Source organism: Meles meles, chromosome 14, assembly GCF_922984935.1.
Source record: "Meles meles chromosome 14, mMelMel3.1 paternal haplotype, whole genome shotgun sequence".
Lineage (NCBI taxonomy): Eukaryota > Metazoa > Chordata > Mammalia > Carnivora > Mustelidae > Meles > Meles meles.
The window spans coordinates 23,074,510-23,089,578 of record NC_060079.1 but is presented as its reverse complement, the minus strand read 5'-3'; the positions used below and the strand labels follow the sequence as shown (position 1 = coordinate 23,089,578).

The following is a 15,069-nucleotide window of genomic DNA, read 5'->3' as shown; positions in this document are numbered from 1 at the left end:
GTCGCTGGATGAAAATTTCTATTGCTGTCTCATTACTCGGCACACATTGTCACCCTGGTTGTATTTGCACCAAGGACACAAGAGGAAATGACCCTTCTCAGAAAGAGGAGGTGTGAGAATGAGAGAGAATTCCAGTGTGACACTGCCCAGGGTTACTGGGTCAGGGCAGGGTCCCCTTCACCAGGGGTTCTACCCATGGGCCGGGACATGAGCCTACTGACACCCAGATCACTGAAAAAGAAGCCTCAGCTCAGACTTCTTCATGTTCCTAACTGCAAACTGCCTAGGCTCAAAGTTGCCGGAGAAGATTCTGGGGTGACTGCCTCATGTCACTGCTTTGTGATTTCAGAGACATAACCAGATCTCCCTGGCTAGTTGCCTGAAGCAGATTCATTTATCTAACGCTATTCTGTTCCATAAATAGCGAAGGGAGGAACCACTGGCTTCCAGTGAGTCAGCAGCCTGCACTGCTTCAGAGAGAAAGGCAGGGGACTCCAAGGCCCATGGCTGCTGTCACAGAAGGCAGCCCTGAGAGCCCGAGGCCAGGCGGAGAGAGACTTCCCTGGAAGGAGGGCCCACAGGGTGTTTTTTACTCTGGAAAGGTCACCTGAGGGAGAGTTTCCTGGAATATTAAATGATTCATTCTCAGCCTGTACTGTTCCTGGTCAAGTTAGACAAGCAGACAAGAGAGGCCAGAAACGGAGGCACAGCCAGGAGAAGGGCATGGAAAGAAGCTCCATCCAGTGTCTATGTGAGTTGTCTTTAAGATAGACCAGCCGCTGCTTCTGAAGCTGACTTCTCTGCAGAGCTGGAGAATACCACCAGATTTGCAGCAAACACATTCCCCGTGCACTCAGCGTGGGAGCTGGGGTGGAGGGAGAGGTGGAGGCTCACAGCCACCCTCCTGCAACTCCCTGCCCCCCGACCCTGCCCTTAACACCAGCCAGTGCTGGTCCAGCTGGAACCCCACCAGCCCAGGTGCCCCGTGGAAGCACCAGTAACCAACATGGGGTGTGTCCTCTCTTCAAGGCAGGTAATTCCCGGTTTATCTGAGCTTCTGCCTTCATGATGGAGCCAAAATGAGAGAGCACAGGTAGGTTTCCATTGAACAAGCACAGAGGTAAAAATCCCTTCAAAACCACCAATTGTTTGTCCTGTGCCAATTGTTCCTGGTTTTAAATCAAATTTAACACCATTCTGCCCCCTGATAGCAGGAAGATTTAGATGTCCCCAGGCAGTTTCTTTCATGGCAACCTTGGTCTTTTGATGCTCATGAAGCAATCCTCATGGAGGCTTCCTTTTTCAGGCAGATTCAGAATGCAAACACGCTTACCAAATGCAAGCTCCTTGAGTAAGGCTCCAAAGATGGAAGTTATAGGGTCATGTGCATTTACCAAATAAGAACTACATCGGGGCACCCTGGGGAATGGGCCCTTGGGGAAAATCCTAGATTCACAGCTTGATTAATAAACATTGCCTCTCCCCTCCCAAAGTGTCCTCCATACCCGAGGACTTCCTTCTCTCAAGAACTTCATGACTTATCTTTTTTTGTTTAGCCAGATTCAAATGATTGAGACCATCAGGAGAACCACACTGTACCCACTTACAGGCTGTACCAAAAGCATTTTGCACCATGTTCTTCAAAGATCAATAACTTGGACATCAAAAATCTCCATAAGTGCTACTTTGACCTTCGGTTCCTTAAGCCACCTTTGGCAGAACGACTTGGAAATTTCAGTGGACTGTACAGAAAGGGCAAGACTAGAATCATCAGGCCATGGGGACACACACCACAGAACATAGAGACTGAAATTTAAGGAGAGGATCAGGAGGTTGGACAGATAATCCGTACAAAGACCTGAATATCTGAATTGATGCTTGGGAAGACACTCGGGCAAGCAACCGGGAATGTGGCTTGTCACAGATCTTACAAAGTGAAAGACTACAGCAGTATCTTCTAAAATGCTTTCTACCACCGGTCTTCCTCCCCATCCAGTCCTTTCTCCTTTATGCCTCAGCCACAGACTTGGCCGTGTCACCATCTGGCTTTCAAGTCTTCCGGTTTTAAAGTGCAGGGGACTTACATGAACACATGATTTGGGGCCCACCCTGACGAGACTCCTCTCAGGGCTCCCCTCTTGCTTTGGTTCACACCTACAGCCTCTGATCAGGCTGCTTCTGTGCATGAGCGTGCCTCCATGCCACACTGGTCGCCCCCCAGTTGGAGGGCACCTTGTGCACCTCCAAGACTTTGTCCAAGTATGACTGCCCAAGGCAAGCTTTTCCTACCCTCTCCCCATGCTGCCTCAGCTCTCAGCAAAATCAGCCTCTCCCTCCTTTGTGCCCAAACATGGTCCATGTGTTGTCACTCACTTTCTCATCGCGGCTCACTTTATCATCCTTGAACACTGTATTGTTCATTGTTAGGGGCTTAGATTAAGTCTTGTTCAAAATTAATGTGCCTGGCCCTCCGGCCCTTTCTCCCACCAAAGATCCCATAGAAAATGAGAATTAGAATGTTTTCTGTGGTGCAAGAGGCTGCTGGTAAAAGAGAGCAGTATCTTGACGCACCTTTAATAACCCATTCAAAACTTAAACACACCCATGGAGAAGACCCTCAGTTAGTGTTGAGATTGAAAGAATGAATCAGACTGTGTAAGATTAGGAGAGATCTGCAAGTAGGCAAAGACCTTAGAAATCAGTGGAAGGAATGGTCATACATGAATAACAGAATTAAGACTGCAACATAAGGATGAGTATGTAGATTTCTTACCTAGCCACGGTCTCCTTGACCAGAACAGCGCTAGACTCCATTCCCACGTGAACTTCATCACTGCTTTTCTTCACACACCTCGACTGTAATCAAGCCGGCTGTTTGTCAGCCCCGCACCCCCTCCACACTTGTTGCCTCCCTGCTAACAGTCAGCCTGTTTGGGTTGGCCTCTCTCCAGCGCAGCCTCCTCCCCACCCATGCCATCAGCGGGAGGCCAGCTGTGCATCTCAAAGGCTCACCTGTGGGGCCACCTCCTTTGCAGACTCCTCTGCTCCCACGGGGCAGGTGTGCATGGTCTCTCCACAGCCCTCTCGTTGTGCCCGTCCTCAGGTTCTTGCCCAAGCGATTTCTTTCTCTTATCTTTCAATGAAAGGTAAGCTTCGTGTGGTCAAACACGGAGTCTCATTTTAGTTTCCCCTCCTTCACCTGTAATAGATACAAAATAAATGTATTTTACATTCACCCATATCTCTCAAGTGGCTGTGGGAAAACCTAGTTCCCATTTAATAGGGAAGCAAGGGTGTCTGTTGTATAGGGAAGGGCCTGCTGGGTGCCAGGAAAGATCCTAGGTAGTAAGCCACACTCAGGACCCTTATTTCAAGGATTCATAAATTAGATGATCCATACGAAATAGGGCCAGACCCACTGTCCCTAAATCCATTATGTAATGGAAATTTTGCATAGTAAGTTTGGCCTGTACACTTGGGCACTGAGCTAGACCAGATGGAGACTGTCTTGTATAGAGGTCCCCAGTTCCACAGAAGAGAAGCAGGTCCCTGGTGCGCTGCAGGGAGGGTGGGGGGAAGAGCAGAACAGAGTGAGGTGTTAGAGGGAGACAGTGCTTGTCCAAGCCCTAAGGGGCTTCCGTGGGGTCTGGCAGTAGCCAGCAGCACCCCCTCCTGTCCAGTCCCTGCAGGGCAGAGAGTATGGAAGAGTCTGGTTCCAGACAGCAAGAGAATAAATGCTAATTTCCTGATAGCCCCTCACTCATCAAAGATTTACCACCCTGAGCCATGGGCCACTGCCCCTGGGACATAGCCTGGCAATCTCACAGCTGACCTGACCTAAGACTGTACTACCCTACCCTGATCACCCCCATCTTCCCATCAGTTACATTCGAACAGTGCTGCTTTGGTTGGAGAGAGACACGCCCTTCAAACGTTCTTTTTCTATTTACTGGTATCCTCATCTCAGCATCCTCACGCTCGGCCAGGCCCTCATGCTTGTGGTGAATCCAGGCAGCAAGCAGCCCTCCCTATGTCCTTGAAATAACAGTAGCCCCGACGGCAGCCAAGGGCTGCATCTCCTCCCAGGTTCAGAGAGGTCTCCTCAGGCTGAGAAGCCGGGTCCACACTCACCCAAACTCTGCTACCTCTTGGCTTTAGAGTTTGGAGAATGAGCTTATCTGGTAACGTTTGAGTGCCACGGCACTGCCGGAAGTTTCGAGTTAACATCCTCCTCGCCAGTGATCCCAGTCCTACGCTAACATGATGCGCCCTCTTCCCCTACAGGCGCAAAGGGTGCACAAGAGGTTTCCCAAGGCCGGTAGAAGCCACCACGCATCCGAGCAAAGACCTCCTTCCATGCCTTCCCCGAGCACCACCACCCCGAGCCGGACGCCTGGCAGCAGCCAGCAGCCCCTACCGGACAGCTCACACCCGGGCCCTGGCCAGACAGGCCGGCCAACCGGGCATCCGCAAGAAGCTGCCAGACAAGCCGGCAGCCCTCCCAGCCTCCCCTGGTCCTTCCAGAGAAGCAAGTCCTTGTTTTGTTTGCCCACAGGAGACTGCTTGCCGGGCTCCTCAGCTCTACCACAGTGGTTTTCAAACACAGATGGCCCAGGGCACAGGGCGACGGAGGCGAGGCACAGCCACCTCCTCTCCATCGATGACCTGGAGGGGGCCCAGGAGACCGACGTGGACACGGGCCTCCGGCTGTCCTCCTCAGACCTCTCTGTGGTCTCTGCCTATTCAGCACCCAGTCGGTTCTGCAGCACTGTGGAAGCAACCCTCCCCCCTGAAAGGTGCAGCAGCCCCTGGTCAAAGCCCAAGGGTTTCAGAGAAGGACCGCTGCCCACCGGGAGTGCGGGGACCACAGAGACCGCCTGGGCTTCCCTCCCTTTCTTCACCAAAGGGTCTTGCAGCTCCTCAGCCCCAGCTGCTGCTGCGGCTCCCCCCACTCGCGGCCCTTCCTCACGCACAGAGTCCTCCCCAGAGCCTCCCTGTGATGCTCCCCGCACTGAGCAGACCGCGGGCAGAGACGCCCCGCCGCCCCCAATGCTGGCCGGACCCGTGGACAATGACATGGAGGAATTCTACATCTGAACACCCTCTGCTCTTGTGTTCCAGACACACAGACCCAGGTCCTACTGCCCCACTGCGTCTGCACGCCACCCGTGCGTGCTCTCAGCCCGCTCCCCCTGGTCTGTGGGAAATCCCGTCCTTCTCACGGGCTCGCTAGCACGGGGGCCACACCACCTATTCTCACCTGAGAGGTGGCACGTTTTAGAGACTTGCTGGAAAAACACTCGCATTTTTATGCAAATAAATTCTCGAGCTTAAGTTGTAAAATTTTTTTTGAAACCCAATTCCTTTTGAGATATGGTTTAGTGCACTTAATACAATTTAAATGCTTCGTATCATTATTTGAAATGAAAAGAAAACCTAGTCAGCCGGAGCTGATTCGGCAGTTTTTCATGCTGTGAAGGAAAAACAATTAAAGCCAAAATGTTGAATGTGGGAAAGCTACTAAGTGACCTGTATGAGAGATTAGTGCGCAGTAACGTAACGTACGGCTTACTGGATTCTGCATACATATTTGCATCACCAGGCAACGGTGGCTCTAAGAATTTCCAGGTAGTGCTGATAGTGCGAAAAGTCAGCTTGATAATACAGTGAAAAGCCTATCAGGCTGCGGTAATGCCTCGCTGTGATGCCGTGCGCATCTGAAAATCTGAATTAATGCAAAAGTAGCTGATATACTTTATAAGGATTTATCCTGAGTAACAGACTCTTGGTGGAATCAAAATATGATCTGAGTTCCAAAAACCAGATTCGCATCCACTTTTCAACAACACCTCACTGTAACAAGTGGAGTCTACAGGAGACCACTCCACTCCCGGGATTTATGGGGCTCCCTGAAGAACCATTCGCTGGAGTCACAAGATAACAGGATATATCCGTCATAGGGGTAGCTAGGCTTAAGACAGTTCCATTTTAAAAACCACCATCCAAGGGCTATGTATATATGTATGTATATAAAGGACAGGAGCCACACTTTATACTGCTCTCTCCAGTAAACATGTATTACCACACACCCTGATCTGTTTCTAATCAACCTGCAACCTTTTTCAGTGGCACTTTGATGGCACAAATTAATAAAGGCCCCCATCTTCTCCAAATGGGAAGTTTTATCCAAAACGTTGTACTGGACAGACCCCGTTTCATCGCCAGCCTTCCACGAGTGCATAGAAGCCTTAATTAAAGCTGGCGCTCTAGCCCAACCTTAACCTTTTCTGCCTGTTTTCTGCTTCTGTTGAAGCATGAGTGATCTTTAAATAGCACCTCTCTCCCTCTCCCACTCAGTGAGGGCATGTTTACAACTCCGACCTCAGCAGTGCCGAGCCTGGGGCACGGTGACGCCGAGCTGTGCCTGCCTGCTACCTCCCTTTGGGAAACAGGAGCATGGACTTCCTGGCCTTGCTCACTTCCTAGTCTGGTGCTCCTTGCCTCCGTGACCCCTCGCCCAGCTTTCCCCTCTCTGAAAGCACCCACATCAGTCTGCACACAGCCTCAGGATCCATTTCAACACTGCTCTCCAGGCAGCCGTGAAGCCTTTGCCATTCCTGCAGTGCGAACCTTAGATCCTGTCCCCAACACCCAAATGATAAGATTCTCCAAGTTAAGTAAATAAAAACATGGTCTCTTCTACTTTTAGGCCAGGAGCAAACAAATTTTCTAGAAAGGGCTAGATAACAAACGTGGTAGGTTTTGCCAGCCATTTGGTTTCTGTTGCAAATACCCCGCTCTGTCATCGGAGCGTGGAAACAGCCAGGGGAGATGTGTGGGTGAGCGGGAATGGCTGGGTTCCAATCAAATCTTATTTACGAGAACAGACCAAACCTTGTGCTAAAGAGAGGCTGATCTAGGACCTCGGGCACAGTCAGCAATAAAGGATCTGCGTCCTCAGCCCTCTGCTGCCACAGGATCCTCCTGTCATGTCGGTGACCCCAGAAGCACAGGGCTCAGGGCCCTGAGGGGCTTCTTTGTGCAGAGATGGTTCTTAGTAAGCCACTAGCCATCCACCTCCCATCCGGAAATGTGACTCAAGGCAGCAGGGGGATGAGAAACAACAGGTTAATGTTAGGAAGGAGAAAAATAACTCCGAGGTGTTGACGCCAGCTCGTGAGCAGCAAAGGTCAATGAGGCATAAACAAATGGACCACCGTCAAGTGATGGCTCCTCCTGGCTTGCCCCATCCGTGCCCTGAGTTTAGTTTAACATACTTGCATGCACCCCTACGATTACTTCGGAACCCAAACCGTGATGCTCTCTGGCCTCACCCCTTCTTAGTAACCCACCCTCAGCACAGTCCAGTCTACCAACTGAGGGACCTCAAAGATGTCGGCGACACCATTCAAAAGCAGGAAATGCAAGATGCCCCCAGAACATGAGGGGAGAATGGAGGAACCCAGCACAGACCACACTCGGGCATTCCCCCCGCCTCCCTCCCAGGCTGTGCTCCGGAGTGGCAGTACCCTCTGTGCAGAAGAATGTCACAGAGACCTACTGACAAAGGCCTGGCTTCCACTTCTGGACTCTAGAATTTTCCTCATCCGGGAAGGCTCCTGATACCCACTGTGGGATCCTGACTTTTGGATTGCTGTTGTTGTGATGGAGGCTGGCCTACTGTAAATGCTCAATAAATGTGTTCAATTAAAAAACATGAAGCTATCTCAAATTATTTCTCTCCTGGACTGGGCTCTGAGGTATAGGAAATCTAGATTTTAGCCCTAGGTTTTTTGGGGGGGTTTTGTTGTGGTTTTGGGGTTTTTTTTTGTTTTGTTTTTTTGTTATTTAATGGAACCCGGTCTCTTGTCTTCTTGGCCTTACACCTCCCCACAGCATGGCCCAGGGGAGGGGGAGAGGGGGCTACTAAGTGTCCCAGTCTAGTTCACAACCCATCCCTTGTCTCTTCTCCAAAAAGACTCCCCAAGTTACTGCTCACAATCCCATCATGTCACCTAAGCACCACCAAGGAGCCACTATAAAGATGAGATGTTTCTTAGACAGTTCCTAACTGACCAGCCAAGCCCTCCAAAAATCATCTTGGGTCACCCATGGGGGCGGAGTGGTGAGCTACCAAAGATACTTATATTCTGGGAGTGCAGACATGTGGTTGTACAAAATGGCTTATAGTGCTGGGTGTCCCTTGAGCCCTGTGACCCAGTACAAGGGAATAATCACATGGAAGCCAGTTGGACTACACTGTCTAGTATTCCAGGTTAGACCAAATTTTACTTTTACTGGGAAGACCTCTGAACCCACAGCTGATATCATCAGCCCCACGTAATTCAGGAGACACGCAGGAGAAATCTATCCTCCTCCTGGGCTTTCTGAAGATGAATGAATTCTCCTATTCATCAGGTAAGAAACACCTAAGTAGACTTGAATTCCTGGAAGAGATTTTTGAGGGTAAATAAAACTAACTGTGGAGAGCTTCTCCCTCCCAAACCCCCAGATGGACATGACCCAGTTATGGTCAATGATCTCATGTCTGCATTTCAGGAGAGCAGTGGGAACAGCCCAATGGTCTTCCTCCCCATCCCTGCCCACTGCATTGCTCCATGTTCCTGGTCTGAACATAGATGTCTCCTAGGATTTATAGGATTCTGTTTCTCTTTAATTCTCTGGAAATACAATTGATCGGATCCAGCAGAGGTTTGAGAAAATAACATGAGAAATTGACATCACATTATAAAAATTCCTTTACCCAGGAAGGGTAAAGAAGCTGAATCTATATATTTGTATATAATCACACTCTTCCAACCTTCACTGAAGGCTTTTCTCCAATCTTTGGGAACAGAAGTCCAAACACAAAATGTCTTTAAATCCCATCATATGAATAACAGAAGCAAACCTTAATGGTAATGTCGGCACACTTGAGTCTTTTTAACAACTTCTGTTTTAGAGATGTGATAACTATCATCCAGTTTTGTGCTCAGAATTAGGATCAATATATCCATTCAAAACAGAAGTCACCAGAGTATTTGGTGAAGCTGAAAACGCCCCTTCTCTGTGCCCTTACGACATGCTCCCTAATCTCTCCATCTGTGATAAGGGTCCCACCTCCTGTTGCCTAAGATGGCATAGAAAAAATGTTTCCACACATGGGGCACAGCCCCTAACTGGTGTGGTCTGGGTGAGAATCACCACAACCACCCCATCTGACACGTTTGTCTTGTAAGTCGAATGTCTGAAAGAAGCCAGCCAGGCTTCCTTAGGTCAGCCCTGCCCAATTTCCAGAACAACAAAACCCAGAACCTTTTGGACAGGAAGAGCTCTACATGTTCGTGGCACAATCCAAAAAAGGGCCTGATGAATAGAATACTTTGAGGCCAAGTCACCGCGCTGGCCGGCTGTGGGGAAGCTTTGGTGCCACCTGGTGGCCGCCCTAGCCAGGAGGTCAAGCAGCCCCCTTTTCCTGAAGACGGCTCCACCCAGATGAACAAAAAGGAACCATTTCTCTTCCATTTTTTTACTCTGCATTTAATTATTTCTACAAGGTACTGAGGCAATTGAAACCACAAGGACTTAAGACAATGCAGATAGAAGTAGAAAATCAGGGCTAGGGAGAAAAGAGTCCGTAAATACACCAACGATAAAGAAAAACGTAACTGCCGGGGAAGACCTTCCCAAGAGCCAAAGCAAAAAGGGAAACATGAATAACGCAGTTCTGTGGAGTTTGAAGATCTAGTGACATTGTCTTATCCTCATTGTTAACGTTGTCTCAAGGTTATTCCTCAATGGGAACCACATTTTTCTTGACACAGTTTCTAAAATTACTTTCTCAGAAGGGGATTTCCATGAAGGATTTTGTCTCAAAGGTTACTGGTTTGGTCCAAGAGGATAGCTTTCTTGATTGAAGGCTGGAATTTATAAGACCTAGAGGAGCGGACACGGCTCAGGCTTCAGGTGAACCTCCCTAGACCTCTCCAGCCATATTGTGGGGAGACGGAAATTTGGCCCTCAGTGGAAATTCTAAAGGCTGGCTTCCTCCAGTCTCTTGAGACCCAATCTGTAGTTTGGCAAGTGGAGGGCAGGGGGTGAGGCCGACATCCTCCTGAGAGACCAGCGGTCTCTGAACCGCTGAAATCCCCAGTTTCAGCCTGCAAGCCTAGAGTCTCCCCATCTCCTGAGCCCCTCTGCAACCTCACCCTTGCCCTGTGGCCCCAAAATCCACTCCATTCCCTAACCTCCCCGTTAAGAGAGGCTTCCGGCACAGAGAAGCCCTTCCACATAACTTATAAATTCCCTCAGCACCCCTCCCGGAGCTTCTGGAGAACCCATAGGGATTCGGGTCCCCGCACCTCCTTCATTGCTCTTCGTGGATTGGCTTATCATTCAGCAAACACTTACTGAGTTCCGCTGCGTGTCAGGCTGGTGCTGGGGACCCAGGACTGAACGGGTTCATTCACTCTGTGAACCAAGGGCAAGTTATTTCACTTCCCTGAGCCCCCATTAGATCATCTGTAAGACACGGACAAGAATATCTACCTTGGAGGATAATGAGACTTAAATTGTGTCATTTACATGAAAGCCTCCCGGGCTACCTACGACACAGCCGCTGTGGAACTAAGGCTGAGTTTCCCTCCCTCCCCTCGGGCTGCGAAGGGGCACCTGCTCTGCCCGCCAGGCTCCAGGCTCCCCACAATCCTCGGTGGCAGGGAACACAGACAAGGGTGGCCTTCCAGATGCTTCTCACAACACAGGTTCTCCTTGTGCCTCTGGACACCACGTCTCTGGACAGAATTCCACCTGATGGGAAACTGTCTTTCTATCATCACATGCTCAGCCTCCTGGCTCTTCTCCTTCCTCCATTTCAAGCCACTGCCACAAAGCCAGACCTTGTGCCTTTACCACCCAACTCCCTTCCCTAACCCGCCTGTCCCTCAAGCCTGTGAAACCCATTCTGCCTTCCCGCCTCCTCTCTGCTTGGGGTTCCAGATTGGCTGGTCCACTGCTGACCACTGCACCCTGGGCCTGTGTGGCATCTACACGCTCCACTGCCCCCTCGCCGCAGTCCTAGTCACCCCGCGGTTGCTGTCTCACCCCTCCATGGAGGCTCACCCCTTCCACTCCACCATCCTTGCCACTTGGCCAACCTCCATGCAACTTACACACCTGCTCTGACTTCCCAAATGACTTACCCCACCTGAGTCTGCACTGCTTTCAGCAGCGAGCTCACCCCCACCCCCAATCCAGCCTGGACCAGAGCCACCCGCCTCCCCCTCAGCCTCCCTCCCTATCCCATAAGATGCATCCAACTCCAAGGAGGGAAGACACAAGACGACATTAACAGGTAGAATGGATTGACTGTCAGGTCCTCCACCCTTGGAAGTTGTCTGAGGACTGGAAACGCAGCCCAGCACGACGGAGGAAGTTGATCTGTACGGTGGGGACCGTCCTCATATTATTTCCACTCCAAGAGTTATGTTCCACTTCCTGCAGAATGAGCCTCCTGTGCCCAATACAAGGAAATCACCCCACGCCGGCGGTTCTGGAATCCTCCTTGGCCATAAAGCTTAGCAGCAGTCTGGGCCCTAGGATTATCACCTGAGCTGGCTAGGCAGACCTGCAGGGACCCCTCTGCTCCTTTGTCCATGTCTGAGCTCACAGCCCTGCCGCAGACCGCCCGGGAGTGATTCCCTGTCTAGCTTTGCCTTCATGCCTCTGCTGGACACAGTGAACTGGCTGAAGTTACGGAAGGGGGCACTCGGGGCACCTGGCAGCAAGTTCAGGAGTGTGACCCAAACACATGCGGTCATCCCCAGGAACCCTGCCTGGTTCCAGTCCTGCTCTTCCAAACCTTGCCTCTCTCGCTCATTCAGTTCACACGCTTCCCTATGGGACGGACCTAAACCTTCAGCTACCTGCATTCCTCACATGCACGCATCTGGTTCCCGAATCAGTGTGACCCACACCAAACTGGCACACCCAACGGACACACCAGGCAAGACCAGCTCCCTCTGCCCCGCGGTTCTTCAGTACTGTGAATGGTTTCTTCTCTCTCCTCCTCATTCACGTTCAAAAACCCAGATTTGAATGTCATCCCTGAGACTTACTGGCTGTGTGACCCTGATCAAAAAACTTCATTTCTCACCCTTGGTTTCTTTATTGGCAAAGTGGAGCAGATCAGAGCTGGCTGCAGGGCGCTCGCCTCAGAGCCAAAATGAAGAGGATACGGAAATAGTCAGCAAGTTTAATAATATTTTAAGAAAGGGGGCCTCGTTCATAGGGCCATTCTAAGGAACAAATGACTTCAAGATGCAAAGTCTGGCACGGCAAGAGGTCATTTCCGCCTTTCACATTAGCAAAGGTCTTAAACTAATATTCGGTTTAAGTTATATGTGGCTCTTAGCAGTCACTGGCACAACCTTTTTAGAGAGAACTGTGACAATACATCTATCAAATACTTATACCCTGTCATTCAACTTCCAGGCTCTGTCCCTGGAGAGATGAGGAAATGATCCAAAACAGAGGTAAAGCCTTATGCTTCTGTTTGTCACAGTACACTTTTGAATAGTAAACCACTAGGAAGCAGCCGGAATACGTGTGCATACTGCCCTTGACCACACAAAACAGTGCAGAGAAAAACAGACTGTAAGGGAGTAGGTCAAAGTATTACAGCTTCTGCCTCCAGGTAGTGCAGTCATGGGTGGTGTTTTTTCTGCTTCATTTTCCTTTTGGTACTTGACATATTTTCTTTGATAAGCATTTATCAACTATATAATTAAAAAACAAAGATAATAAAACTAGGAACACCCAGCCACCGTTGAATGTTCTCAATGTTCACATCAAATCTGTCCCCATTCCTGCTTATTCACCCTCTCCAGGTCGGACAGACTTCTGTTCCTTTCCCTGCGGCCCCAGAGGCACATGTGGAGATAGTCTAGTGATTACAACAAGGGTCTTTAAAGACTGGTCCCTTCCTTACGAGCTGTGAAATCTTGGACAGCTTCTATGATCTTCTGTGACTCCATTTCCTCATCTGTGAAGCGAGGGCATTCAAATACTTCACCTCTCAGGAAATTTGTCTGTATGATACAGAAATCGGCTTCGTGGACCCCCTGGCCAGGGAGTCAGCAAGGATGGCAAGGTTCCTAGTAGGACCACAAGAGACAAGAAGCCCTTCCCCTATTTCACCTACCATGTAACCCTCTGATATGTCCCCATTTGAGCGGAGGGGAGCCCTCAATTATAACTATAATGGAATTTCCCTAGGACATACAGTATGATGGCTTTAAGTCAGAATGAATTTGATTTAAGGAAAAAGTAGTATTTCTGCATCCCTGATTTTGTTCTCTGAGAGCCACGCCCACTATCCAGTGTCTTTATAACAATGTTATCCCCTTCCTAGGCTATGGCTATAGACTTCCAACTTGTTTCTGTGGTTCTAACATCTGCCTGCTCTTACCAAAAAAATTTTTTTAAATGCTTTGCACACACTCCTGCTCAAGACCCTGCCATGGCTCCCTTTGCCCACCAAGCAAAAGTGCTCTCTCCCCAGAAACCCCCTCAAGACTTGCAGCACTCATCTCCCATCACCTTCTCCATACTAGCAGTTGCTATTCTATGCTCCAGCCAAACAGGCTCTTGAGTCTCAGCCAAATGTATCCTGTGCTTTCCCATCCACATGCTAAAGCTCAGGTTACTCCTTCAACTCAGCCCCTCCAAATCCTACCATCCACCAAAGCCCAGTGCAAAGGGCTCCTCCTTCAGGAAGCCTATCTGGATCTCACTGCCAGAGCACATTGCCTAGTGCCAGAATGGGCAAGTTCTCGGTTGTCCCTAACTCAGCACAAATCACAGGGTGCCCTGTCTTGTGGTTGTTGAGCCACAAAGCTGATTACCCAGGCAAATGATATACTAGTCCTTGGTCCAAAGCAGTAACTCAGTAAATAAGATTCAACCGAGCGAGCATGTGAGTGAGGTCTTCATGTAGGGCACAGTTCCGCAGCGGGCCCGGCTGGTGTTCCTTTCACGATAAACCCCCATGCTCAGATGCCCAAGTCAAGGCCCCTGACCCTGATCATGATTAGTCAATCCAAATGCCCTACGGGGTCAAGAGGAGAAACTATGCAGCTAGCAAACTCGGGAGGCCGTGCTGAGTGGGTCCAAATTTACCCAAACCTCAGCCATTTACTCTGACTTTTGTTTTCAATCCCATCAGCCTTTATGCCTCCAGACTAAAAACTCCTAAATTGTCTATCTGTTGTACGGAATTCTCTCCGTTCCCCCCTCACCTCTTTTTCTATTTTAATTATTTTTTCCTGGGCCCTTCATTCTCCCCATTACGTATTTCTGAGTCACTCTATGCACACCCACGTTTGGATCCAGACACACCCTGATTTGGACCAAGAGTAAGAGTTGTTACTCTGACCTCTAAAATGTTTCTTGTCTTTACAAACATTGAGGGCTAAACACTAAGGGCACTTGCTCAGAGAACATTTTTCCAACCTAGAATTTACCCACCATTTCCCTACAGACATCCTATGTGTACATAGTTATTTTTAAACTTTACGCCCACTAAACTCTTGGCAAAAACACAAACTGAACGGATTTCAAACCCAACTGGCTTAAACCCACATGTTTGAAGAAGAACATTGAAATGGCACGAACGCACTTTCTTGCTCTCTTTAATGTTTGTCAGGTTAGAATTAGAGCCTTTCAAGGAGAGGCCGGGGGTTTATGTATTTGACCTGTTTCTTTGCCTCAGACTGAAAATCATTTCCACTGTCACCTTCCAAGATTTCCCTCAGGGTAGACCAACCAAGGCCCCTGGAGGCTTTGTATCTTCAAAGCCACATATGTAACATAAAACAGCTCATGGGGTGCCCTTGAATGGGACGGTGCATCGAGAACCTCATTCAGAACCACAGCCATTCCCTGGACCTACGGGTCCCATTTGCTTTGCATTGTCACCATGTCATCTACTTACTGTGCAGTGAATGAGTCACTTATTTCTGAAATCCAGCGGACAGCTATGGACTTTCCAACGCTAGGTTACTAGGCACA

General features: G+C 49.5%; 1 protein-coding gene across 1 annotated transcript in view; it reads left to right on the top strand.

The window, feature by feature from the left end:
* Window positions 1–7,682, top strand: part of FAM124A (family with sequence similarity 124 member A) — a 108,063-nt gene extending 100,381 nt beyond the window's left edge. Inside the window, exon 4 of the mRNA XM_046028167.1 lies at window positions 4,285–7,682. Within this exon, the coding sequence (XP_045884123.1) occupies window positions 4,285–5,097 (813 nt within the window). The 3' untranslated portion in view covers window positions 5,098–7,682. The remainder of the gene's footprint in view (window positions 1–4,284) is intronic.
* Window positions 7,683–15,069: the final 7,387 nt, after the last annotated feature.